The 27,399-nt window shown below is 49.5% G+C and overlaps 5 protein-coding genes across 8 annotated transcripts in view; 2 read left to right on the plus strand and 3 right to left on the minus strand.

Annotated features, from left to right (window-relative positions):
- The first annotated feature begins 288 nt into the window (after window positions 1-288).
- On the plus strand, window positions 289-2,776 carry DCXR (dicarbonyl and L-xylulose reductase). The gene is made up of 8 exons (XM_062010548.1): window positions 289-372; window positions 471-568; window positions 686-840; window positions 1,134-1,176; window positions 1,498-1,597; window positions 1,749-1,813; window positions 1,908-2,025; window positions 2,480-2,776. The coding sequence occupies exons 1-8, from the start codon at window positions 315-317 to the stop codon at window positions 2,581-2,583; spliced, it is 741 nt and encodes a 246-aa protein (XP_061866532.1). The 5' UTR covers window positions 289-314; the 3' UTR covers window positions 2,584-2,776.
- RAC3 (Rac family small GTPase 3) lies at window positions 687-10,177 on the minus strand. 3 transcript variants are annotated; one of them, XM_062010550.1, is made up of 6 exons: window positions 8,001-8,130; window positions 5,674-5,745; window positions 5,287-5,404; window positions 4,585-4,647; window positions 3,970-4,129; window positions 687-2,706 (listed from the first exon to the last, which is right to left on the minus strand). In XM_062010550.1, exons 1-6 carry the CDS (start codon window positions 8,033-8,035, stop codon window positions 2,669-2,671), a joined length of 486 nt encoding a protein of 161 aa, XP_061866534.1. In that variant the 5' UTR covers window positions 8,036-8,130; the 3' UTR covers window positions 687-2,668. The 3 variants fall into 3 exon arrangements, with proteins under 3 accessions (XP_061866534.1, XP_061866535.1, XP_061866533.1); XM_062010551.1 differs by lacking the exons at window positions 687-2,706; window positions 8,001-8,130 and adding exons at window positions 2,771-3,852; window positions 10,096-10,177; XM_062010549.1 differs by lacking the exon at window positions 687-2,706 and adding an exon at window positions 2,771-3,852.
- LRRC45 (leucine rich repeat containing 45) lies at window positions 10,003-21,203 on the minus strand. Its single transcript, XM_062010547.1, has 17 exons — window positions 20,978-21,203; window positions 19,960-20,021; window positions 19,024-19,094; window positions 18,536-18,714; window positions 17,116-17,244; window positions 16,552-16,664; window positions 15,585-15,643; window positions 15,387-15,464; window positions 14,523-14,658; window positions 14,171-14,248; window positions 13,887-13,998; window positions 13,642-13,712; window positions 12,672-12,764; window positions 12,028-12,120; window positions 10,958-11,131; window positions 10,716-10,863; window positions 10,003-10,328 (listed from the first exon to the last, which is right to left on the minus strand). The coding sequence occupies exons 1-17, from the start codon at window positions 21,183-21,185 to the stop codon at window positions 10,132-10,134; spliced, it is 2,001 nt and encodes a 666-aa protein (XP_061866531.1). The 5' UTR covers window positions 21,186-21,203; the 3' UTR covers window positions 10,003-10,131.
- Window positions 21,204-21,225: 22 nt separating this feature from the next.
- Window positions 21,226-22,942, plus strand: CENPX (centromere protein X). The gene is made up of 5 exons (XM_062010554.1): window positions 21,226-21,300; window positions 21,576-21,627; window positions 21,700-21,753; window positions 22,031-22,119; window positions 22,254-22,942. Exons 1-5 carry the CDS (start codon window positions 21,271-21,273, stop codon window positions 22,266-22,268), a joined length of 240 nt encoding a protein of 79 aa, XP_061866538.1. The 5' UTR covers window positions 21,226-21,270; the 3' UTR covers window positions 22,269-22,942.
- The window catches only part of ASPSCR1 (ASPSCR1 tether for SLC2A4, UBX domain containing), a 42,400-nt gene continuing 37,743 nt past the window's right edge, over window positions 22,743-27,399 (minus strand). For both annotated transcript variants that reach the window (XM_062010553.1, XM_062010552.1), the window contains one exon: window positions 22,743-26,354. In XM_062010553.1, the coding sequence (XP_061866537.1) occupies window positions 26,341-26,354 (14 nt within the window). In that variant the 3' untranslated portion in view covers window positions 22,743-26,340. The remainder of the gene's footprint in view (window positions 26,355-27,399) is intronic.

The following is a 27,399-nucleotide window of genomic DNA, read 5'->3' on the forward strand; positions in this document are numbered from 1 at the left end:
AAAAAGCCTCTTTTTCTGCGGCCTCTCATTATGATTCTTGAACACGGATCAGAGCCGTGAAAATGTCTGCGTGCTCCTGTCTCGTGGAAGGAGCCCAGAAATGGCTTCTGGACGCGTCCTTTCAGGGGAACGGCGGGCTGCAGCAGCGTGGGCCGGCGCCGTTCCTCCCTGGCCGGGGCTGGGGCTGAGAAGCAGCCGCCGCAAGGCCCGCGGCCCGCAGCGCTGGGCCCCCGCCAGCAGCCCAAGCCCTGCCCCGTCCGGCCGTCCCACCGCACCCGGCCCCGGGCCCGCCCAGGCCGCAGTCCGCCCGCAGCATGGAGCCGCAGCTCAGCTTCCGCGGCCGCCGGGCCCTGGTGACTGGCGCCGGCAAAGGTGCCGGGGCGGCGGGCCGGGGCCGGGGCGCGGGGCCGGGGCCGGGGGTGCGGGGCCGGGCCGGGGCCGGGGCCGGGGCTGACGCCGTCTCCCCGCAGGGATCGGGCGCGCCGTGGCCGTGGCGCTCAGCAGGGCCGGGGCCCGCGTCACCGCGCTCAGCCGCACCGCGGCCGACCTGGAGAGCCTCGCGCGAGAGGTACCCCCCGAGACCACCCCCATCCTCCCTCGGCCCCGGGACCCCCTCCCCGGGGAACGTCCTTCCCCGCCTCGGCTGCTCCGCGGCCCCCGACCCACGGCGGCTCGCTCACCGCAGTGCCCGGGCGTCGAAGCGCTGTGCCTGGACCTGGCCGACTGGGACGCGACGGAGGCGGCAGTGGGCGCGGCGGGGCCCTTCGAGCTGCTGGTGAACAACGCGGCCGTGGCGGTGCTGCAGCCCTTCCTGGAGGTGACGCGGCCGGCCCTGGAGCGGTGAGTGCCCCGGCCGAGCCTCGGCAGAACGGCCACCAGCAACTGGTGTCTCTTAGGGAAGGGAGCAGCTGCAGCGCAGGCACCGGGCAGATGTGCATCCTTGGAAAAGACTAACGTTCCCTTTCTCAGGACTTGTTGATTGTTGCTGCTTATGTCTACTTGCTTTTCTTTACCGTGTCGTAAATCTTTCACCAAGATACCAGCAGCGTTTGTCCTCTGCTGCCTCCCAAGTCAGCTCCTCTCTGACCCGGGCTACAACCACTCTTTAACTTTTACATTTGATTTATTTGTAGGTCTTTCGATGTGAATTTTCAGGCTGTGCTCCACGTTTCCCAGGTGAGGAAGAACCGTCCCTGCAGTCATCTCCACCAGCAGCAGTCACTGAGCTGTTCTGTGCAGCAGAGATAAGTGCCTACTGTGGGGGCTAAAGCGACTGCAGTTCATAGTCAACCTGACAACTTGCCTGTACAGCCCCTTCACTCTTGTACAGTCCCTTCACTCACACTCTTGTACATAGGAGACAGCGAGGACTGACCTTCTCCAGGTGTTTTTTCTCTTTTGCTTACCCTGATAGCCCAGCAAGGTTCCTACTGAATGAAACAATTTCTCCTGTTATGGCTCTGGCATCCCTGTTGTTTGTTTTCTCCCTCCCCCCAGATTGTTGCTCGGCAGATGATTGCACAGGGGGTGCCAGGTGCAATTGTGAATGTCTCTAGCCAGGCCTCTCAGCGTGCTCTGCGGGATCACGCTGTTTACTGTAAGTTTGTGCCCCTCCGTTTTGACTGGCTGGAGGGAGACCCACAACCACCCAGGCCTTGGCTGCCAGTTCAGGCCAGTGAAATACTTGTGTGTGTTCCAGACCAAGTGCTGTGCACTTAAATGCCTCCTGTTCTTCCCTTTTCTTGCAGGTTCCACAAAAAGTGCTTTGGATATGCTGAGCAAGGTAATGGCACTGGAACTGGGACCCCACAAGGTAGGATTCATTAGGGAAAGAAACGTGTGAAAGCTGAACCCGAGCCTTTCCTCTCAGCAGTATGGTTAGATCTTGTTTTTGCTCTTGGTCCCAGATTCGGGTGAACACTGTGAACCCCACAGTGGTTATGACTGACATGGGGAGAATTAACTGGAGTGACCCTCAGAAATCTGCTGCCATGATTAATCGGATTCCACTAGGAAAGTTTGCAGGTCAGTGGTGTAGATTTGTTGCCACTCTGGGCTCTTCTGTTGTATCCAAGCCTTCCTTCTAATTGACATCGCAGCCATAGGCACACCTTGCTTTTTTTGTGGGAAAAGTCACAACTCAGCTAAATGAGTCCTCAGCGTTTGATGAGGACAGAGCAAGAATCAACCTTATTTCCCCCCTTCTGCAGCTTTCTCCTCTCAGGACAAGTGAAATGTACTATTATATTGTTTATAAATATGACTGGGAGGGGAGCACAGGTGCTTGCTGTGAATGAAGTACCACAACAAGGAGTTTTTGATGTTCAGCTCCCAGATACACTGTCCTATATACTGACTGCATCAAGAACAGTGGGGGACAGAGACACTTCCCTGCTGCAGTTATGTGTAGAGGTCAGAGGCATACCTTTTCTAGTACAATTTGAGGTGTGCATCAGATGTTCTCTGTGTCTGGTTCCAGAGGTGGATGATGTGGTGAACAGCATTCTCTTCCTGCTGAGTGATAAGAGTGCTATGACAACTGGCAGCTCCCTGATGGTTGATGGGGGATTTCTTGTCTCCTAAGATGGCACCTGCACTTCACAGCTGGCCTTAATTTTCATATTAGTACTGCATAGATGTAAACTGGATAGAAAACAATGACACAGGCCTAGTCTTGCTGGAGAAGAGGGGCAGCAGGGCTGGAACCTGTATGAGAAGTGAGGCAGAAAATTACCTGTAGAAGGCTGCTAAATAATAAAGCTCACATACGCCGTCATGGAGAATGTTTATTGCACCAAATAAGGTTTTATCTTGTCACTCTACATGATGATTAGAAATTGGACCTGCCTTACTTCCAACCCTATTCCCCCCCTCCAACCTTTCAGAAGCTCTCCCTGTTCCATCCAAATCCATAGAGCCCACCTGCACTTTCAGTGGAAAGGGAAAGAAGAAGTTAGCAGACTCCTCATTGCTTCCTTTGCTGTCTTTAGTAGAAAAAAACAAAACAGAGGCAACAACCACAGCCCTGCTCTGCAGAGACTGGATTAGGGTGGGGAGGCCCTGCTTAAGACTGATGGGGGGAGCAGCACCACGCTGTCCTAGGGTGTGCACACACAAAAAGGCAAATGCATTGATTGCACAGGGCTGTTTCATTCATTGAGTTTGGCTAGTATCCAGTAAAGCACCTAATAATTAGTTCTTCAGCTTCATATCTCATTTACTTCTGGGGCTGGTGATTTAACAGTCTCAGGCACATATCTGCTAGAGCACCAATTTGTTAACTGTTAGCCACAGCAGGCTGGGCAAGGAGACCCTACCATTCTCCCAGCTGCTCTTGTCATTCAGCACCATTCCTAGCAGCTCCCTCCCCACTCCCATAAGGATCTTCACCACCTGTTTCACCTGCAAGTTGAAACCAGGTGTTTCCAGAACACGATGGATGTCTCAGCCCTTTCAGCTTGGAGTTCAGGAGAGCCAAAACAGCCTGTTGCCCCAAGGAGCTACCTTGCCTTCCCCATTATATCTCCCCTCGGGGCTGTCTCCTTCCCCTACTGCCCCTTCACATCAACACTGACGTTAAATCAAAGAGACATTTAAAAAACACTGACTTCGTACATGATGAAGGGCCCTACACCTCCCAGCCCCCTCCAGAAACACCCAGCTAATATGCAATCTGTCAAGAGGATGACAACATGCTGAGCCAGCACCGAGGCCACAGCCCTCAAAACACGGTGCACTTTTTGCCAGGCTTCTTGACGGGCGGTGGGCAGAGCACGGCCCGGATGGCTTCATCAAACACGGTCTTCAAGCCCCGCTGCGTCAGGGCAGAGCACTCGAGGTACTTTACCGACCCTAAGGGAAAAAGAGCTCCAGCTCAACCACTCCAGTCCCACCAGGATATCCTGTCCCTCACCCACTCCAAAATAGAAAGCTCAATGCCATGGAGATCTGCCAACACACAAGACTCACCAATCTCCCGAGCCATGGCCAGACCTTGGGGGTATGTGATGGGGGCCAGTTTCTTATCACGTAACCTTTCAATGGTGTCCTTATCATCCCTCAAGTCCAGCTTGGTGCCCACCAGGATGATGGGTGTATTTGGGCAATGATGTCGGACCTCAGGGTACCACTGAAACAGAGACACAGAGCAAGGAAAGCTACAGCAGTAGATGCAACCATGAGGATGCATTTACTACTGGGAACAAGGTTTATTCTGATATCTGGTATGGTGGCAAAACCTGAACAGGATACTTCTGCCTAGAGTTCTGAATATGCTCCGTAGAAAGATGGTGCAGATGTAATCATGAAGGCACCAAGACAGGGAATTGTGACAGTGCCCGGACAACTCTCCATACAGTGCTTCTCATAATTGCATTTTGGCTTCTAGGACATCCCTTCTTTAAGAAGCACATTCAAAAACCACAAAAACTTAGCCAAAATAGTCATGAATAAAAAGTATTCCCCTTTGAAAACCTGTGGACTACATCACCTCAAAACACAACTGCTAGAAATTTTGGGCTTGCAGGTATGGTACTGGGTGAACAAGGGGACTTTACTGTTTCACCCAGAAGGAGAACACTTTACCTTGGCTCTGACATTCTCAAAGGAGGCTGGACTCACGAGGGAGAAGCAGATCAAGAAAACATCCTGTGCAGAAACAAGAGAGTCAGCCATGAAGAAACAGCTAGAGATAATGGAGCAGGGGTGGAGAGGGAGTCTAACAGTAGACAGCCTCCTCCCACAAGCAAGGATTGCAGCTCTAAGTAATTCTTCCTCATTAAGGTGCTAAACTAACTCAAGAGAGGGAAAGAATGGACTTGGGAGTGTGTGACTTCATCGCCTTTTACAATGCCAGGCTCTGCATGTTCAGAGCCTGCGGCCACAAATACCCTAACGATGCTACAGGCTTCACCCCTGCTAGGGGGGGCCTATATTGGAATTACTACAGCCAGGAGAACACTTCTAGTGCAGCCCAAGAGGGAGCTGTGCCACAAAGAGAAAGGCAATATGGAACACGTCTTGGCTACACAGCAGCCCCGCACCATTTCTTTTACCTCAGTTTCTCTATGGTACACGTAACTGTTCAAATACCATTACAAAGCAGGGACTAGACTAAGACAATGTCTTGGGAGGAATTCAGCTGTGATACTTTTTCGACAACCAGAATTATGGTTTCATCTGCTGGAACTCAAGACCTTCCCCAAAGGACAATGGCCTAGTTGTCCTTGGGAGCTTCCTTGTCCCCAGGAGGGAGCAGTAATAAACCAGTCCAAGCCCAGCACTCACCGTCTGTGGATAGGAAAGAGGCCGCAGTCGGTCATAATCCTCTTGCCCTGCTGTATCCCAGAGGCCTAGGTTTACTGGCTTTCCATCTACCATGACATTGGCAGAATAGTTATCAAACCTGTCAAGAAAGGGTCCCTATCAGTGACAATCTTGCTGTGACCCAAATATCTCTATATGAAACCCAAGGGGGCAGTGAAACAGGAGAGGACATTGCGACACAGCTCCAGTGGGGACAGTGCACCCTCCTCACATAGCCACACCACTGGCATCCTCATGTGTGGAGTTCGTAGCCTGACTTGGGACAGCCTCTCCCCACCTACAAAATCAACTTTTACAGACACATGCATACAGAACAAAAAGCAACTGAAGCCCAAGGCCATTACTCACACAGTGGGGATGTATTCTCCAGGAAAAGCATTCGTGGTGTAACTGATCAGCAAGCAGGTCTTCCCTACAGCTCTACAGGGGATAAGAGTGACAAGCATAAGAAGGGTGCAGCAGTAGGCACTGTAAAACTCACCCTTTCCCCACAGAAAAATAAGGGTAGGTAAAGAGTTATCTCATGAGAGAGCACACCTGTAGCAGGCTGGAATCTGCTGGTTGTCAGGGACCAGACCTGAACTCACAATGTGCACCTGGCCTGAGGACTCGCGTGACCTTGCTCTTGCCCACCCCTTTTCCCCACCCACGCTGCCCCAGCAAAACACCAGGCAAAATGTCCTGGTTACAGGAACCAAAAGAGAGGGAATCAACCTGGGTTCTGTGCTGGGCTCAACACAGCCGTAGTCATCTAACAAAATTAGTAAACAGCGAGGTGAGAAAAGGCGCCACAACACAGAATTATTCAAGCTCCTCAGATACAGGAACTCAATGTCAATAAACACAAAGGAGAAAAATAAATATCCATAAATAAAAATGAGCATTGGTGTAGGTCACTGAAAATCTCCACTTCTGGCTTTGTTCAAGACAGGTGGGACTGGTCAAGCCAATGATGGTAGCTGGCAGGGACCTGGCTGGCAATTGTGCAAGCACATGAGCTTTAGTTAGCCCTGCAGGAGAAGGCAAAAGCAGAACTATACAAACAGGATAGGAGCATAAACAACCTCTTCATCACTGAAAGTTACAAACCGCAGAGAACTTTCCAGAGAAACAGACTGTGACTGCCACTGACAGGAAAAGCTGTCTGTTACACATGTCCAACAGACAACAAATAGCCAACAGAAATGGGCATCCTCTACCCAATTCTATAACTGCAGCAGTAAACAAGAGACACCAGGGGACCTCACAGTCCTCAGCCAGGATGACACAAAGCACAGCGAGAACCACTACAGAAGCCACACTGCTTTTCTCTTGTGTCTGGTCCCTGCTCTCAGAGAACAGGGAGATTGTGTAAGGAACCACTACACTAGCCACTCCTCCAACCTCTCTCCCCCCTAACAGGGAAGTCACATTATTCACAAAAAACACACGTATCTGTGATTAAACTGGCTTAATACCCAAATGAATCTCTGCACTCACAATTTGACCTTAAAGCAAAACACCGTTTTGAACATCTTCAGTCCATTTCCAACACGCTGTGCTCCCAGCTGTTGTTCTCCCCTCCACAAGAAGACTGTGCTGGTCTGGCGGGTGGCCCTTTTAGCCCCTATAGGCTGGAACCTGGAAGACCTCGATCCAAGTGTGTGCTAGGGGGTGTAGCATGCATGGGAGGGTGGAAAGACCAGACTCTGCCTATGACCAGTTCACAGTGAGATTTCTGTATCTCAGCTGTGCTTGCTGCAGCAATCAGAAAAGCAAACAGGAATTATGAGGAAAAATGTGCAGGACAAGCTACAAAGCACCATAAATCTACCGCATGCCTGCATCTTGCCTACAGATGTGTGCTCAGAAAAAAGGCACATAGGAAAAGCCTACAGAGAAGGGCAAGAAGGCACATAGCAAAACCAGAGACTGCACCATGCTTCACCGTGGAACACAAGCAACAAAAGGAGAAATGAGAAACACCTGTGAACATCCAGATTTTTAGGTAGGAATTCGTGATGAACTGTGCCCGTATGACAAAAAGCAGTGAAACACAGGCGCCTACCAAAATAACGAGAGACATTTAAAACGCATGAAAAGGTGTTCAATTCCCAGCCAGGACACTACAAGACGTGGAACCGAACCGTGCTAGTAAGAGGTGAAGACCCACGTTTATGAACTGAAAAGGGAGCAGCTGGCGCTGGGCAGCACCGGAGCAGGCCCCAGTCTCCCAACGAGTGGCGGCGGCGCCTTCTCGGCCCCGGCGCCCATGGCCGTGCCCGTGCCCGTGCCCGTGCCCGTGCCGGTGCCCGTGCCGATGGCCGTGGCCGTGCCGGTGGCCGTGCCGGTGCCCGTGCCGATGGCGGTGCCCGCGGAGCCGGGCCCGCGGCGCCGGGTGCCCCATCTCCTCAGCCGCCACCGCGCACACCCGTCGCCAGCGCCGCGGCGGCCCCGCAGCTGAGGGCTCCCGGCCGCAGAAGGGCGCAGCCGTCGCCCCCGCCCGGGCTTCTCAGCGCGGCGCCTCACGCCGGGCCGGGCCGGGCCTCGCCGCGCCTCCCGCTGGCGGATGCGGCTCTCCCGGGCCGCGGGGCGGGGCCGGCCCGGGCCCTGCCTCCCTCCCGCCGGCGCCGCCGGGCCCGGGCCCGCTTTGTGCGGCGCTGCGGAGGGCCGAGGCGCGGCCGCCGCGCACTCACCCGTCGCCCACCACCACACACTTGATCGCCTGCATCTGCCCGCGATGGCGGCGCCGCCGCGACTCCGCCGCAGTGACAGCCCGCGCCGCGGGGCGGGGCCGAGCCGAGCCGAGCCGAGCGCGGCCGAGCCCAGCCGAGCCCTGCGGCGGGGGCGGGCGCCCCGCCGGGCCCGCCCCGCCGCGCCGGGCTCCCGCCGGCCCCGCTCCGCGCCCGCCGCCCGCGCTGCCCCGGGGGCCGCCCGTGGACCTGCCGCCGCGGGCGCCGAGGGCCCGGCCGGGAGGACGGAGGCTCCTGCAAAGGGCGGCAGCGCACGTGCAGCGCCGGCCCAGCCCGCCCCTCGCCCGCCCTCTTCCCCGCAGCCACCGGCCCCGTCCCGCTGCCGCCCCGGGCTCTCCGCCTGTCCCAGCGCCGAGCGGTAAACTACTCGTGCGCTGCCCCTTGAACCAGCATGGGTTCTGCCCGGGCTCCCACAGCGCATAGCCCCTGGCCCAAGGATGAAGCTTTGAAACCCGGCTGCAGTGTAACTGCAGATTTGACCAGCATCTGCCCGGAGTCACTGAGGAACAAGAGTGCCGCAGTGCAAGTTCTGTATGAAGATGACTTGTAGATTCCTTCACCTCTCAACGTACTCCATACCAAGAAAAGAGAGAACTTGTGTAGCGGTACTGTCTCACAACAACCAGTGTTGCTGTTCCTTTACTTGCTGGTCTACAAAGCTGCCCCCCACCCCTATATTACCTAGCTATCAACACAGGCTTTCTCCTCTCCTTGGGATTGGGACCTAGGGTTTCCAGCTTCTCTGCTTTTACCACAGTCCAGAACCAAACTCTGTAGACATACTTAGCTTATTCACCTATAATCCAGGACAGACTAGCAGGATCTTCATAAGAGTAACACTGCAGCAGGTCCTTCCCTCCATCCCCATCAGCCAACCATCCAGCTTGTCACTATCCAGTGCTACATGAAAATGAAACCGCTCTTTATTAAAAAACAGAGCAAAACTCATGAAAAAATCACAAACAGAAATCAACCTGCCCACGTAGAAAGTTTCCTTTTCCAGTTGCCTCTTAAAATGTGTACTGCTATTTCATTTCTCCCACCACAGACTCACTGCAGAAACTCAGAGGAGGCTCTCATACTGCTGCCCTGACAGAGGTCTCCACTTTCTCTGATTCAGACCTTCACATCCCTTCCTTTCCTCCGTGACACATGAGGACTTAATGTTACCAGGAAAAGGAAGCACCTTCTCCCCTTTGCATACTGAGTAGCAGCTTCCCAGTAGCTCGTCTCCAGGGCAGAGCTCAGACAATTGCACTCAGCTCCAGGATCCTGAGAAGCCATCAGAACAGTTCTGGCATTTGTCATAATGCAATTAAATCTCGATCCATTTTGCCCACAAAACCTCCAGTGAGGGGCTGTGGTTCATAGTGCGTAAGCAAAGATGCTGACCTCTCACACCCAGCACCCCCCCTTCCATGCCAGTTGGTGTTGTATTGACTTGAACCAAGGCCAAAGGCCAGTTGTCCAACAAGCATATGGATAGCCACCGCACACATTACTACAGCCAGAGCCACGGACGGGTGAGGTAAAAGAGCCAAAGCAAGCCCCCTGTCAGTCACTGCTTCCATCTGTAAGCCCTGGGTATAAAAGCACAGGTGGGTAGGACGTGGTGTTTCCAGCAGCTTCAGGACCCCATGAGCAGAGTAAATGGCTCCTATCTACAGAGAACTGTAAACGCTGCCTGTTGTTTATCTGGTTTCCCTGTGAACAGCCCTGGCATCCATGCAAATGCTGCAGGGCTGCTGCCTGGGGGGAACACACAACCCCCTGGTAACAACAGGGTGTGCCGACAGACTGGTGTTGTATAAAAGGACACAGAAACTACTTCAAATGCTGTAGCAGTGCAGGGGAAGGGCTCCACACCATGACCTCAGACCTATGAGCCTCTATCCCAGCCCTGGACACTTGTTTCCTCCTCTCCTTTATGCAATCAGGAACAAGATTTCTGAAGAGCAAGGGCAATTTTCCATGTTTGAAAGCCTTCATGTCACCCCACTCTGACAAAATTGTCCCATTTTGAAAGAAGGGTCTGTACCTGAATTGCTCACCCTTTTCTTGACAATCCACACTCTCATTTCCTAGAACTGTGGGTTTCCAAGGGGGAGCCCTGCACATATGCCATGATGGCATTCTGCAAGAAACTTGCTCGCTGGGCCTCTTGTTCTCTCATCCTGGAGATGTCAGCCTCTTTCATTCTCAGCTTCTCCAGAAGTATAGAGATTTCACTTTCTTTGTCCAGCAGTGCCTCACGGTGGCTACTTGACAGGGCTGTGGAAGAAGAGCAGTATTAGTAAGGAAAATCAGGATGTCTCTAGAATAAACAGGAATGACATGTTATAGACACGTTAGAACAGGCACATGAAAAAAGCTGCATGAGACACTGTAAGAGGATTTGATAACAAGAGGTTATACGTCACTTTGTAAGAAATAGAAACATTTTGTTTGCTGCACAGCTTTGGGTAGTTTTGTGGGTCTTGGTCTCTATAAAATGAGGACAAGATTCCCTTCAAATACATCAGGATGGAGAGTAAAATTCACAGCTGTAACTCACAGTCAGAGAGCACTGTTGATGCTACCTGTAAGCATAGCTCAGTACTAGGCCCACTGGAGGTTAACTTAGCACTACCATTTGAGAAGCATGAAAGGATCCCTCACCTTTCATCTGTCTCTCCAGGGCTGCAATCTTCTCTCTCAGCCCGTCCTGTGCTGTGCGTTCAGCCTGCAGGTGTCCAATCTGCTCCTGTAACTCAACTTTCACTTTATTCACCTCTGCCACCTTCTCCTCTTCCTTGCTGTTCAGGTCCTGACACACAAAGACAAATCCGAGAATAATGAAGCGACTTTGGTAACTTGCTCTGCCCCTGTGGTGACCACATCTCTACTCCAGTCCAAAGTACCTGCTGAAGTTCCTCTAGCCGCCTCCTGAGTCCATCAGCCTGCAGGCCGAACTGACTGGCTTTGGCCTGGGCCTCAGCAACCATTTGTTTTTGCTTAAGGCAGAAGTTCTGAGCTTCATCCCGTGACTCGGTCATCAGACGCAGTTTCTCTTCTAAGTGTTCTAGTCGTTGCTGCTGTAAGACACAAAGACAAATGAAAATACATCAGTCTCACTCCGTTCCTGCAAAGGGATTCTCCCTTTTCTTCCAAGCACAGCGAATCTTTAGTTGAGTCAATCGTTGCTGAAGAACAAGTGCAGGCCATGGTGCATACGGTGCTTCTCCCTTGCATTCAGGAGTGAATCTGAGCTGCTTTCCTTTCTGTTGCTAGGGAAAACATTCTGATGGAGATGCTGGAAGGCCCAGCTCACCCACTGAAAAACAGAGGCATGTCCTTGGTAGGAGCACCAATGTCACTGCTAGTGTTCACAACTAATGCTCTGTCTTCACTTCCTCCAAATGCCAAATGTCTCTGAAACACTGCTGTACGCAGCTAAGCAACTGCTGTGTCCCACCACAAACACGTCAGCTTTTGTGTTTGCAATTCAGTATTTTCTTTAGTGATGTTACATTCTCATAGTTTTGGTGTATTTCCTCATCCTTTGTTCTCTTTGACAGCATGTTGACTTCATTGCCATTTCACAAAGTTCAATTCTACAGTGACGTTTTATCCTACAACAGTAGCCACCTGTGGAAGTTTTCCCTGAGTCCAGAGCAGCCCATGAAAGCTGCTGTTAAACAGGAGGACTGACACCTGGCTTTTAGCTTCACCACTTGACAACTTAAACAAAATTCTGCTCTGACAATATCCACATCAATTCCATTAGTACTAGAAAGCACAGAGTAGGTGGGGACGGTGGTTATGTCCTGAAGACAACTCAAAGCAGACTTTTCAGGACTCCTTCCTCAGAAATAATACTATTTCCAGGCAAGTGAAATCCAGAGCAGGGAGTTACTCAGCAGTTTCCCAAGACAAAAAACAGGCTAATCAGCCAAAGCCACTCCAGCCTGCACGCAGGTCTTGTCCTTACCTCCTCCAACCGTGCTTGATTCCGGACTTTTATTAACTCCTCCTCTGCCTTTCCTCGCTCAGTGAGTGAAGTTGCTTTGACTTGGCTCAGCTCCTGACACAGGAACATGAAAGATTGTTCCAGATAGAGAAGCTGCAACACTGGACAGAAAACATGAGCAGTTTCCAGTTGCAGGCAACAATGTGACACAACTGTCTCCCCTACTCAGGGGAAGGGAAGACAAACAGAGAGTACATGCCTCTTCTAACCGAGATTGACACCTAAATTCAATGAGAATTTCAGTTATATGAGGCCAAATAATGAGTGAAGCTTTCCAAAGACAGAGGAATAGGAGAGGGCAGTGTTGCATTTAGCTGGGGGAATAGATGAGGAGATAATACGCTACACTACTTGGCACCACATGAGAAACCTGTGAAGTCAAACCATGCTAAGAATCTTTACTTTGTTCAATCAAAATCTACAAGTTTCTCCTTAGAACTTTCTCCTTTACTCCAAAGCAGTAAAAATCATTTCAGCTGGTTAAGTGGTTAGCCATTTTCTGTTCTTTACATAGGTCAGCAAAGGAAGACTCCACAAAGCTTCCCTGGCAGCCTTCTGCCATTACTATCGGAGCACTCCAACATGCCTGGGGCATTCATTCTCACCTCCTCCAGAGCTATCTTGCTGGCCTCCAGCCTCTGGATCCTGTCCTGCATGGAACGTTCCCTGGCCTCAAAGTGCTGTGCCATATGATCCACCTGCAAAGCAGTAGCAACCATTTAGGCAAGTGACAGAAATCCACCAATTCTAGGCACAGCAGTATGGCCACTTGACCTGAGAAAGAATATCCTCTCACTGACCCACCTACTACCAAATAAAACCTCTTACCTCCCTCAGACCTCCACTAGGAAACTGTAATATAATAGAATCTGCCCTCTAAAAACTGAGAACTTTACACAGAGATCACCTTCCAGGCCAAGATGAAAGGCACAGAGACTGAGCTCTTGCCTTCAAGTGGTACAAAAGACCAGAGATTAATTTTCTAGTGTAATGTGGCTGACATCTTCCTGGCCTACATCTTTTCTTACAAGACTTCAAAATCTATTGCTGTATATTTTTTTTGTGAGATTTCACACATAAATACACAGTCCGGAGAGCAGTGGTCACAGCCTCTTGTCCCGTCCACACTCAGACAGAATGCTCCTGAAACATTACATAGAAGGAAAAAGCAAGCTGAGTCCCATTAAAGGACTGGTTTTATATAGCATGTATGTCTCAGTTTCCTCCATTAATGCCTCATTATTTCAGTAAGCATGGCAAGATTGCTAATTCCTAATTACGTCTATGTATAGCAAGACTGACACAAGGTCCAGCCTCCAAGCCTCCTTTGTAGACTCCTTTGTACCACTCTGGCCCATACTCTTGCAAGCTACAAAATCTTACTAGCTAGTAGAATGTCTTCAGTGTGATGTTTCCAGTCAGGCTTTGCTTGTAGAAATGGCCCATTATTCCCACACTAAGTCCAAGTCCACTAAATTTCTTTAAGAGCAGCTGACAGTAAACAATGACCTCCGGTGGAATCTGTATGTCCGGGCCAAAGAGAGACTAACCTCGGTGCAGAAATACCATTCCTACCTCTTTTACTCGAAGGGATTCCATGTCTTCAAGGCTTTGTTTAAATTTTTTCTTCTCTACCTCCAGTCGTTCTGTAGTTTAAAAGTAGGCATATCACAACTCTGGCACTCCTGCTATGCAGGCTATAGTTATACTCTTATCATAAACTCTTCCACCCTTTCTCCCTTGTCTGCCTTGCTCTGGACTTGAGGACAGTAAGCCCAGCCCACAAGGTGTACATCAACTGTTTCTGCTTCTCCACTCACCCTCAGCCTGCACATTCCGCAGCTTCAGCTCTGCTGTTGTGTTGGTCAAGTCTTGTTTTACCTGGAATAACTGATCCTGCTGAACTCTGCACTTCTTCTCCAACTCATCCACCTACAAGGAAATTACCACCACAAAAGATTTTATCTATTAGCAGAGAAAGTTGTCTGTATAGAACAATCAGCAGAGACATAAACAAGGATCAAAGGAGAGGACGTACAGACATACAGAGCAGGAGTGAACAATGTTTAAGTCCTGCTTCTCAGCCTTGGACTTGCTTTCCTACCTGGTTTCTTAGAAGGAGATTTTTCTCACTGGCAGCAGACAAGTCATGCAAAAGCTTGCCTTCCCGATCAGCACTTTCCTGCAAGGAGAATCCAACTAAGAACCTCTAACAACCATAGTTAATGCACTATTAGTCTACTCAAACCAACACCCAACTGAATCCAATCTCCTCCATAAACACTGTGGCTCCTCTCCACACCTCACACTCACAAGACAAGAACTTTTGTCATGACAACTGTTTTTAACTCACTAAAAATTATGCTTGTCTGTCCCCTCCAGCATCCCCAAGTCTACATAAACAGGCATGACCTGGAACCTTGCTCTCAAATGTAACTAGTACTTATCTGGCTCACCTGCTTTTGCTGCTGGAGCTCCAAGAAGTGGTGCTCAGCCATGCTGGTTTGTTCCTGTTTTGCTGCATTCAGTAGCTCTCCCAAATTGTGCACCTTCTGCTCAGACAGAGCCAGAGCAGCTTCAGTCATCTGCAGCCTATACGCAGAAACAGTCTCTAGAGTCCTTTGTAAAGAAGACACTTCTAGTGAGCCTTCTATGCTACCTGGTACAAGACGTTAACACATATTTTGCAGTGGATGACATCAGGATGGCTAAACGAGGCATTTTGTGCCCCTGGGAAAGACACCACTTATTTCTGCACCCAGCAGCCTCTGCAAACAGTGAGTGACCCAGAACTTCTCAGAGCCTGCTGTACCATTGTGTTCTCCCTGTATTATCTTCCATGAGCTGTTTCCGCGCCTGGACCCCTCATGGAGAGCACAGCTGGTTATTTCATACCACTGCAAGGTTGTTGAAAATTAGGGACAGAATTCTAAACACAGACAGGAGCAATTTGATTAATCTGTATGAAGGACATACCCACGCTGAGGCATGGTGTAATGAAATGTCCTCTAGAACTGAATGACCAGCTTCATCAGTGTTTGAAGTCTAATCACTGTCACGTGCATATGGCTCTACCTAACATTGCTTTTTTAAATTCACCTGCTTTTACACCAATGCACTGTAATTTTACTGAAAAACAAGGTAACGATCAAGGTAAACCCAAAGGACTGAACTGACCATAATTTCTGGATATGACTGCAGAACTATATGAAATAGTAAACAAGCCACTCAATGAGATTACCCCCCCTTTTAAGAGCTCTCCTCAGCACTGCCTATACAGCAGAGAACAGTGGGAAAGCTAAAGTTTTCCTCCTCCATACTTGGCTTTCAGTGAATTCATCATAGAGTGTTGCTCATCCAATGCTTCCTGCAGCTGGCTGACTCGTGCTGCAGACACCCTGCATTTGGTGGGGAAAAAGGCAAAAAATAAGAGAAAAGGATGGGCGATTTCTGCCCAGAAATGGAGGGGGCTCAGTTCTGCTATCAAAGAGCAGAAAGCACTCAGAAATGCAGCTCACCTGTCACTCCTGGTTATTTCTTCTCTCTGCTTGTCTATAGTGTCCATCAAATCTAAGAACTGTGAACAAGGCAAACATCAGTGGGAAAACAGCATCAATTTGAAGCATCTGTGTTTCTCACCTTTCTTCCCCTAGTGACGGCTGAAGACAAATCAAGCCACTCTATTGAAAGCAAACAAACTGGAGATTTGATGAATTCATTATCAAATCCCACTGAGGCCACCAGCTATAGTGACTCAGCACCATTAGGTGTCAGAAGGAAAAGAGTCATATTTCTAGGGTTTCACCACTTGAAAAATATCAAACCAGCCGCAAAAGAAGAACTGAAAACACAAATATGGGTGAAAAAATCACTGAAACTCCTCCAGAATCCAGAGTATGTTCAGTAAGATGTGTTCATACCCCCATACTGTCATGGATTTGACTCCTAGGCAACCTAGCTCAGAGGAAGCACACAATCTACTGAAGCATGCTGTGTGTCCACCCATAAAGATGCACACACAACTTAAAGTGCACAATAACCACAGAATGGTTTTGGTTGGAAAAGTCCCCGAAGCTGCTGCAGTCCCAGCCCTCCCCTCACCCTGCCAAGCCTACCACTAATCCACGGTCCTCGGCACCTCAGCTCCACGGCTTTGGGATCCCTTCAAGGGCTGGGCACTCCCCCAGCTCGCTGGGCAGCCTGGCACAGGGGCTGACACCCCTCTCAGGGAAACAGTTCTGCCTCAGCTCCAATCTTAACCTCCCCTGGGGCAACTTGAGGCTGTTTCCTCTTGTCCTATCACTTGTTACTTGGGAGAAGCAGCTGACCCTCACCTCACTACAGCCTCCTGTCAGGGAGCTGTAGGGAGTTATAAAGTCTCCTCTGAGAGAGGAGTGCTGTCACTTAGTGTTTCATGGGGACACCAAGGGAAAGCGTAGTATTCCAGCTGCCCCATTTGAACTGACATCACACAGTATTGCTGACCTGCTTGGTCTTCTCATCCTTCAGACTCAGAATCTCCTTGGCTAGCACAGATGTTCGGTTCTGGGTCTCACTCAGGATAGTCTGACGGTCTTTGTTGTGATCCATGGCTTGTTCTGATGCAGAGAGCAGAAGAGCATGCACATTTCTAAAGCAATAGAATAGCAAGCAGTACTGGAAAAGATAGCACTGTCCTGTTTTCAGCTGGGACAGAAGAGCCATTCCACTTCAATGTGGGTAGGATGACAAAGGACATGCTGCATTAGCCATATCCAAACCTGGCTACTTAGAAACAAACTAGAGCCTGAAAGTCTCCTGTATTCACATGGCACAGTAATCTCAATCAAAACTACTTTTTTCCTCTTGCCGCTAAAAGTGAAACTTCCCACCTGACCAGTTCTCCTTACAAGACAAGAGGAAGCAATGTAAGGCACTGTGTAAATGCTGTTGAGAACAGCACCGGAGGATGAACGGCTCTTTTCTGAAGCAGCGGGTGCCCTATATCTCTTAAGTAATGAAATTGGAAAGGAGTTACTGATTCCTTCCTCTTCAACAAGTAACACTTACCTACAGCTTTCAGGATGTCACTAGGAACATTGTTCCCAGCCAGCTCCAGCCTCTTCAGGGTCTTGTTGCTGTGCAGACAGTTCAGCAAAGCTCGTCCCCCCAGAAGACCAATATTATTCCAACGCAAATCTAAGAAGAGAGAAAACTTTCACCTCAGCAGTCATGCATCTGCTGAGAAACACAGGGCTCAAGAGAAACAGTGCTTCTCATTCATCTTGTCCCAGTTTTGGCTGGGCCAGAGTTAATTATCTTCCTAGTAGCTAGGGTACAGTGTTGTAGTTTGGATTTAGTATGAGAGTAATGTCCATAACACACTGATGTGTTTAGTTTTTGACAAGTAGTGTTTACACCAAGTCAAGGATTGTCCAGCTTCTCATGCCCTGCGAGCAAGAAGGCTGGAGAAGCACAAGAAGTCAGGAGAAGATGCAGCCAGATGATCCAAACTGTCCAAAGACATATTCCATACTACTGGATGTCATGACTAGTATATAACTGGAGAGAGTTGACTGAGAGAGGTGAATTGCTGCTCAGGGACTGGCTGAGCAGCAGTCAGTGGGTGACTGAGCAATTACTTTGTGCACTACTTATCTTTCTTGGGGTTCATTGCACGCTCTTTTGGTTATATTCCTTTTCTCTACTAATTACTACCATTACCTTTTTAAACGTCAATTAATAAGCTGCTCTTATCTCAACCCATGAGGTTTACTTTCTTTCAGTTCTCCTGCTCATCCCACTGGCGATGGGGAGGCAGCTGCTGGCTGGGGTTAAACCACAATAATCTACAAGCATGGCTAATTCCAGGTGTCTCAGCACAAACACAGGCAAATACTGTCTCCCTTTTCAGGATGAATGAGAGGAAGGGAAAATGATACAGCAGGAAAGGCAAAGATGAATCTTACGTGCAGCTAAGTGCAGGAAGCCATTACAGCTCAAAAGGCATGTAAGTCTGTCCCTCACATTTTCATCTCAGGAGTCTTCCTACCACAATTTGTGGATGACAAAGAAGTGGCACCAAGAACCATGTTTTCCTGAAGGAAATTCTGGCAAAGTTCCTTATTAAAGACAAAGTAAGTGTGAAGTAAGACTCAAGAGTCTGACACCAGCCATGTCAACAACATCTACACATAGAAATTAACCCATTTCCTCCACTATTAAGAATTGTTCTGCTCCAAGCACACAATCTTCATCTGCAGGTTTGGTTCCAGAGATTTCAATCACAGTTACCACTCTCTAAAGGCCATGAGCCTGTGACCTCTGTTCCCTGCACAAATCCTGCAAAGAGCTACAGACTGACAGGAACTGAGAATGACACTGACCAGCTGGCAGAGACTGGAGCAAGCCATAACAAACCTGAAGATCTGTGTGTGTGTGTTTGTATGCATGCACATATGTAGGTGAGCAATGAACTAGTCACTCTTACCCAGCTCCTGAAGACTGGCATTTTGTTTCAGTGCCATGGCCAGCTCTCCAGCCCCTTGATGGTTGATCTGGTTATTGCGCAGATCCAGCCGCTGGAGAGAGTTGTTTGCTCCCAGTCCTTGGCAGAAAAAGGAGAAGCCCTCCTCCCACAAGCCAAGGCTGTTCCATTCCAAGATGAGGCTAGGAAAAAATCAGATGAGATTGGAGTTCATAGAATAAACAGAGAGTTGCAAAGGCTTGAATGTTACCTGGGCCACAGTACTCATTTGAACACCCAACTCCGCTAATAGATTCAGCTTCAGAGAGCAGGACGCATCCTCCAAAACAGCACCTTCAGGTCTCACTCCTTTACCTGTCCCATCCCTCATAAGAAACTGCACCACTTAATAGTCTTCCTATTCCAGCAAAAATACACCCTCAACCCTTTACTAATGTTGTGCTCCATCTGGAAGGAGTGACAGAAAGAAAGGTAGGTACAATTTTTTTTACCTCCTGATGGATTTGTTCTGCCTAAGCAGTTTTCCCAAAGCCTCAGCTCCCATGGTTCGCAGGTTATTGCCCTGAAACAAAAGTCCCAGATGTTCAATAGCCTATACCCTGTCCCAGCCCAGCTGTCTCACCACATACCACCAGGTGCACCCCAGCTGTAACTCTGATTTGAGTCTGTCAAACACAGCCTGAGTAACTGCTGTTTCACCTGTCAGTTTTGCAGAAAACTGAAGACTCCATGGGAGGAAGAGCAGATACAGACACCATCAGCCTTGTAAGGCACCATGACCTCACAGAAATCACAGGACAGCACATGATCAGAACAGCCCACAATGGGACAGAAAATGCTGATTATGGATAACATGAATCACTTCAACACACCTTCACTAAGAAGGGCTCAGCTAGCACCAGCACAGATGAGAAAGAAAGGTGTGATGCAGTTTAGGGCTGTAGAGTCAAGGGAATAGCTATAAGCCAGAGGAATACAGAAAGTCATTCTCACAGTAGAGTGACTGTCGTGATTGAAAATAGATGCTTACTTCCAAACCCAGGCTACCTAAAAGACACTGGCAAGCTGTAGAAATCTACAGCTCAAGTAAAAATATTATAGACTCACTAAATAATACAGAAACCCAAAGAAAAGCCTACAAGTACCTCATCTGACAAAGCAGCAGCTGACAAGAGATACACAGCAATAACTTCCTATCAACACAAAGTGACTCAAAACAGACAAAGATGAGCAGCAAAGTAACTTTGAAAAGTGTGACACAGTGTTAAGCAGGCAAGGACTAAGCCCCTTAAATACAAGAACTTTACAAGATCACACATCTCGTAGAACAATCCTGCACCGGGGCTATAGACTTTTAATTCTGAATAACCTTGTGCTCCTATTTCCTTCCTCACATCTTTGTCTTAATTTTATTTGATCGGACTCACCTTCAAATCTAAAGATCTGACTGTGGTGTTGGAGCAAAGACCATGCAACAGAAGTTTTACACCTGAGCAGAAAAAAAAAGACAAGCTTTTTATTTCATATTTGTAACCCTCTGCCTAAGCTGGAAGAATCACAGAACGGCAGGGGTTGGAAGGGACCTTTAGAGATCATCCAGTCCAACCCCCCTGCAGATGCAGGGTCAGGTCGCTTAGGAACGTGTCTTGAAGACCTCCAAGGAAGGAGCTTCCACAACGCCTCTGGGCAGCCTGTGCCAGGGCTCCCTCATCCTCACCGTGAAACAGTTTTTTCTTATGTTTAAGTGGAACTTTTTTGTGTTCCAGCTTCATCCCGTTACAGAAAGCATCCTTTCCATCAGCCCGCTCACAAGATGTGGCTGTGATCAAATACACAACTCGGTGAACGGTCACTTGCTGGAAAGCACAAGTCTGAACTTTCAGGGCAAGTTTTTTAACATACTCTCAGAGAAAGAGGTGCCTGGGTAGGGAACTGTGTGTCACTTTCTGCACCTTCCTAATGCAGCCACAAACATCACCCATGTCCAAACAAGCCATGGAGACAAGTGCTTGCTGGCACACTTCAGTCCTGCTCACGCAGCGGGGACGAGCAGAGACTCACGCCACCTCCTACAGGATCCCCACCTGATGCTTGCTAGATTTAACGATCTGGTGATTAGACCTAGCAGATTGTCATCTGAATCCTCTTGTATCGGCAGCCGCCATCGACCCCATCTATTGAAGGCCAACAATAACTGACGTACTCTCTAAGACGTAAGAAAATAACCTCTGGTAACCAAGGAGCTCACGAACAGCTTCAAACTACGCCGCCCCGCCGCCGCGCAGCCTCAGGCCGGGCGCGTCCCGCAGCTCGACACACAAACGGGCCGCTCTGCAGCCGCCCCGCCCGCGAGCTGTGGCGGCTCCAGCCGGCCGCCGGGCCTCGCTGACCGCGGTACAGCCCCGCCGTCCCCGCCCGGAGAAGCCGCCGCGGCCCCGCGCCCACCTTCCTCGCTCAGGCCGCAGTCAGCGAGCGCCAGCTCGGCGAAGGGCGCGGCGCCCGGCAGCAACCGGCCCAGCGCGCCGCACGTCTCCAGCGACAGGCCCTGAGCCGCCAGGTCCAGGCGGCCGCGGCCGCCCTCCCGCAGCCGCCGCAGCACCGGCTCCTGCGGCGCCGCGCACAGCCGCGCGTAGGCCCGGCCCCACTCCTCCATGGCCGCCGCCGCGGCCGCGCTACCGCCCGCCACAGCGCAGGCGCCGCGGCCGCTTCCGCCGGGCGGGGCCGGGCCGCGCGCGGCCATGGAGCAGCGGCACAGCGGCTTCAGGAAGGTGCGGGGCGGCGGCGGCGGCTGCGGGGCGGCTGCGGGGCGGCGGCTGCGGGGCGGCGTGGGGCGGTGGCTGCGGGGCGGCGGCGGCTGCGGGGCGGGGCTGCGGGACTGCGGGGCGGCGGCGGGGCGACGTGGGGCGGCGGCTGCGGGGCGGCTGCGGGACTGCGAGGCGGCGGCTGCGGGGCGGCTGCGGGACTGCGGGGCGGCGGCTGCGGGGCGGCGAGGTCGCGCGGCCCGGGCCGCCCCCGCCACGCTCATCCGCTCTTCTCCGCGCAGGAGACCGTGGACCGGCTGCTCCGCCTCCACCTCCGGGACGGGAGGATCCGAGGTAGCGGGGCGGCCGCGGGCGGCGGCGGGGCGGGGCGGGCCACGGCCTTCCGTAAGCGCTTTGTCGTTGCAGTTAACGGCGAGGCGCAGCTGTTGATGGCCGAGATGCTGAAGGTCTTCGTCCGCGGTGAGCGTGCGGAACCTGCTCCCAGGGCTGGACCCAGGGTCGGCCGGAACTGGCACCGGGGGGCCCGTTATTGGCTCGAGGGGACACACAGCCCCCGGCTGCTGCGGCCACAGCCCTGACCCCCCTCCCTGCACCTTCCGGCGTCCCGGGACAGCCTCCCCGAGGGAGCTGGGGCTGCTGCTTCCTGCTAGTGAAAAAAAGACCCCGACACCTTGTCAGGGCCTCACAGGTAATATCTCTCAGACCCCTCTCACAACTCTTTTTGCTTGTACTGTAGAAGCAGCAGCACGAGCGGCACGCCAGGCTCAAGCAGAGGATTTGGAGAAAGTAGACATTGAGCATGTAGAGAAAGTGCTGCCACAGCTGGTATGTAACTGGAAGCTGAACTGTACTTCAACAGGATAAGGATGGAGGCTGAAGCAGCTTAATCCTCTTCCTCTCAGGAGACGTTTCAGGGACCGAGCAGACATGCTGACCGTCTTACTGCTCTCTCCTTACAGCTTCTAGATTTCTAGAGGCCTCATGAAGCACGTGTGGCCTGCCAGCTGGAGTTCCTGACCTTACAGAGACCATCTGGCTCATCCTCAGAGTCTAGGTCTAGGAAGAAGTGTCACCTTTTTCTTTCTCTGCCAATTTTGCTTCTCTCTCCTTCACCGAGCATGACCAAGCCCGAGGCAGCGATGCTGTCACATGCTGTTTTCGAAAAGAGGCTGCCACATGCTTGTTTGGGTTGGCCAAGTGTGTAACTGCCTTCCATTACTCCTTTAACAGTAGCCCATACTTCACAGCACGGTAAGATGCTGTTGCCTTCTCAGCTAATGTGAGAAACAGGTGCTGCTTCACAGAGGCATGGAAAGATTTAATGTCTGGAAATGTTGTCCAGGCTTCAGGCTCTCATCACCTCAGCAGGCAGCTGTGGCAGAAACTTTAGGTCCAGCTCCAAGCCTGTCTAATGAATAGGTTGTTAACAGGAGCTTAGTCACAGGCTCTTGCCAAAAGCAGGTAACTGATCTTTATTTTATAAATAAACAGTGTCTGTCCCTCACTACCTTCCAGTATTTCTCCAGGGCTGTGACATCAAAGAATGCTTGGAACCTTTTAACCATTTGATATTCTCCTCAGAAGCTGCTTCCCCTCTGCTATAAATTTGTTCTCACAAAGAAACATCAATAAATTAAAACCAAGTCTCCCTCCCTTGTGTAAGCTCTTTGCTGCAATTAATCATTAAAAGTCAAGTTGCTTCAAAGACTTGCAAAGTTTCCCCCTCACCCACCCTCTTCTTGAAATCTTTGTAGGACGAAAGGAAAAAGGACAGAATAACAAACAGCATGTGTTAGAATCCCACATCATGGGACAGCCTGGCCCCTCAGCCAGCGGGGGGGCTGGGGGGGAAAGCTGTGAAATAAGAAACCTTACACATGTAGTCAGGACCCACACCACTGAACTGGCTTTGTTGGGAAATATGGAGCTGGCTGCACGAAAAGCAGCTGACACCAGCGTGTCTGCAGGACTGCAGGCTGCTGTTGGAGGGCTGCACTCTTCATGATTCGTAATAGCAAACAGTTTTTTTCCCATTGATAGCCGTAGCAGGCAGAGGCTCAGGGGGTCACTGCACTCTTTCAGCAGAGCTATCAAGGTCATCGCTCAGGACACCGGCCGCTTGGAGACTTCAACTAAAACCACAATTTAATACATGTTCTTTCTGATGACAGTACCAGCTTAAGCAGTGCCCCATTCCTCTGCCCTGCAGCCTCTTTGCCAAGGCAACTGTTTGTGCAGCTGTACAATGAAACCAGCGAAGGAACTGACCTAGTTCAGCCTTCAGCCCCACAACCATATGGTAAAAAAAGGCAACAGAAAATATCATCAAAGCAAGTAATACTACCTTTGAATGCTCAAAATCCCCAGAGATGAGTTCAGCTACTACACAGAAGTGGTATAGGATGAATTCCAGCTCATCAGGTATCTGCATATTGTTCTATGTCAAAGTAGGAATCCTTGTAGCAACAACCTCAGTGAAGAGCCTGCAGTTTTAAATACCAGGACATCTTCCTCTTAAATAATTCACTCCTTTTTTGCCTTTTATATATTTCAAATCCTCATCTCTCCCCCTACTCTGAGTCCTAATGACACACAGGTCTCAGTGCTGCCACCCTAAAAAGGCTGAAGTTCTCTCCCCAACATACCTGGTTTATACACAAGGATTCTTGACTGAAGAGGATTGCTGATGTGAATGGTAGTAGTAAAGTAGTATTTTAATAACAGCAGCTAAAACTACCTCTTCTTTGCATAAGGAAAGGGGAATTAAGTCCTCTGGTCTAGCTGTTAAGGTACCAATTTTTCACTCTCCTGAAGGAGAAGTAGATTAAATTGGGTTTGATGCATGGCAGAGTTACACAAGGGATAAGAAGGGGCACAAGTGACTGAGGTAATGCACACAGCAACATAAAGCCTCACTCAACCCATGGAATTGCCCCAGTAATAATAATGCTGTTCAGGTCCCTGCATTTTTCCTTCTGTGTTCCAATATCAGAGGTATAGTTACAGTGCTAGCCCATTGTCAAAACTGGTGGAATCAAAATAGCTCAGCAAAGCAACATAGTGCTGTGCTCTTCAAAAAACAAGACTAGTACATCCGAAAGCAAGCTACGACCTCAGCCAGATTGCTTGTCTTTATTCTAACCCTGTGAGTCAAAGCCACCAGCACAAGTGTATCGTCACTGGTCATTAGCTATGGCTATTAGTTGCCCCTGATATATCCTGCATAAATTCAGCAAAGCAGCCCTAGCTACAGTCTACCTCTGACTGGTGGAATGAGTAAGTCTGACATAGCACCTGAACCAGGATACAGATATTCCTGTGGAGAGTAGGCCCAGCTCATACCTGATCTGCTAAAGTAATAAACTTTAATCATTATTTTAATGGTTTTTTGTTTTGCTGTAGTGTATTTTTATAGCGTGTCAAGTGACAGAAGGGCTGACTGTCCCTGGTGGGGATGTAGAGCAGCAGCTGAACACAGTGTTCTTGCATTCCCCACTGCCAGCAGCTGCACACATTTCCTGTTTGTGTTTGGATGTCATATCAGAAATCAACATTTTTGATACAGCAGTCTGCTCCCTTCACTTTGAGTCTCCTTTTTCCTCTTCCACCTTTCTTTCATGCCTCCCCCTCCCTCTGAGTTTCTTCAAAGCATCTGGGAGCATTTGGAAGTAATTAGACCTGAAGGGAAATGTTGGCCAGGCTGTGAGACAGTGACGAGTGCCAGGAACCCTGGGTGCCCTTTCTAGTCACTTTGAAGTTCATTCAGATGGTACAAAGCTCTGTTTTGCTTTGTTGGGGAAAAAAAAAATAGGAGGAAGGGAATGAGGCATGACAGGCCCATTGAAAAGGGAGCAGGTTCCTGCGAACTGACAGAGAAACTGAGTACCAGGGGAAGAAGCATACTATCAAAGAGACCGACAGAAAGGCCTCCCATGGCCACTCTGCTTTATTACATCTACAAATTGTGCAGATGCCCATGTAGTTCGGGGAACAATTGTCTATACAGAGAAAATGGAAAACATGTTATTACCGTAACGTGGGACCCCAGTTGTCCAACATGAATCACTGATCCATGGAGAAGACTTCCAATAAAATACAGCACCATGGCTACTGTGGCACTATAGAGTTCATCTCCAGTACAAGTGCAACTCTAACCAACAATGTTCATTCCCATACAACATCTACAGGAGGCAAAGGTCTGGACTAGTGCTTCCCACTCTACACTAATTGCAGAGCAGAGCACAGCTACTCTGCCATGGAAATGCTCAAGTGATAGAAGTCCACTGATCAAAGGTCCCGTGAAGAGACCTTTTTTTACTGGATGGAGTATTTTCCTTGCTGTAGCTGTAATTATTGATGTTAATGACACGTAGTGAAAATAAAACATGGAGCTTCTGACAGAAAAACTCCACATGCATTCATTCCCTTCACAGATACCTGTGTTCTTTGTTAACAAGCTTCCGGTAACTGAGAACAACACAAGTGCAGTGGACCAAGAGGTTCACAGGAAAAGCCCATCTGAACTGTTTTAAGTAACCTAAGTGCTTCCTGTTCACCCACTTTCTAGACATATATGCCCAGAACTAGCAGCAGCACTAATCCCAGCCAGAGAGCAGAGAGAAGTCTTTTCCTAGGCAGCACAACTATAGGTAAAACTAAACCATATTGTATCTTGTTTCTAGGATTCAGACAGACAGACTCAAGTTATCTCTGAAGGCAGAACCAGGAAAAAATGAATTTAAAGATATGCATAGAAAAAAAATCCTTCACGGAAAGTACATTTCCCCCTTAGTTCTCTATTTGTATTACTTGCATGCAACAGACCTCAAATTTAACCTCTAACTTTGCTTCTGTAGTCATGAAGATCACAAATAAGCCTTCCATTCCTCCAGAAGATGAAAGTGGCATCTGAAACAGCAATTTTATATTTATAACTAATGTTCATATAGATTAGATCTCTCCAGGGCCACCAACAGCTTCTTACACATTCTGAAAAAGTTCCTGAGGAAAGGGGCACAGCTCACTGATCCAACAGCCCAGAATGGTTCACCTCTTCCCACCTATAAAATAAACGTAAGAGCATTAAAACACTTAGCCACCTAACTTCCACTGTATCATTTCTCAATAACATGATCTGGTTGCTGAGGGTTCTAGACCCTGCTGTGCTCAGGCCACAGTCTGGTAGCACATGAATACATGATAACTTTCAGAGCAGGGAACTTCATCCTACATATTATCAATTTGGATGTTTAGAGCATGTTATTAACCTTTCATATCAGCTGTTAATAAGTAACCTGCAGATGTAGGTGAGATGTTATTTCATACTTTATCCAGATAATCTTTGCTCAGTTCTACTCTTCAGTGGAATGTTTCAAGCACACTGGAAACAGTAAAGATCCTGTTTCCCACACAATCTGCATCAGTATCCCAGTACCCCTCTAAACCAGACCAGACACAGCAGGGAAACACACCAACCCCCTGTTGCACCCTTCCAGCAATCATTTCACACCTTATGCTAAGCCTGCTGGAGCTGATGGCCCCACAGTATCTTCAAGAATCAAACACTAAATTTCTCACTCGGGAAGTTAACATTTGGGACTATTAGCCAGAGAATTCCATATAATTCTTCCCGGGTTTATTGCCATTGAATATTTTGGGTTTTTTCCCTCCTCCTCTTTGTCACTGCATCAAAAAGTGAATATTGCTAATGGTTTACTTCAGGAATCCTAGTGACTTCATATTTTGTATGAATCCTCACATAAAACCACACACTATTAAAACTGTGTGAATTTGTATGAATTCTCACATAAAACCACAAGCTACTGGTTCTGGGATGAAAAATAAGGCTGAAGTTTTCTGATCAATGTAAACCAAAAAGAATCTCTCCTAATGGAAACTTGGTTGCAATCTTAACTATGGAAAACCACTACTGTTTTGCAGTGAAGATTAAAACCAGAAAAGACCAACTCAAAAAAACCAAACCACCCCACCACACCCAAAATATCAAAAGAGAGAAAGAAAAGTACTAAACCAGACTATACCAGCAAAGGAAAAGGAACAGCAAGAGATTTAACAGATGTCACGGGCCCTTGGTATGCAGAGTAT

This window comes from Colius striatus, chromosome 18 (assembly GCF_028858725.1).
Source record: "Colius striatus isolate bColStr4 chromosome 18, bColStr4.1.hap1, whole genome shotgun sequence".
NCBI lineage: Eukaryota > Metazoa > Chordata > Aves > Coliiformes > Coliidae > Colius > Colius striatus.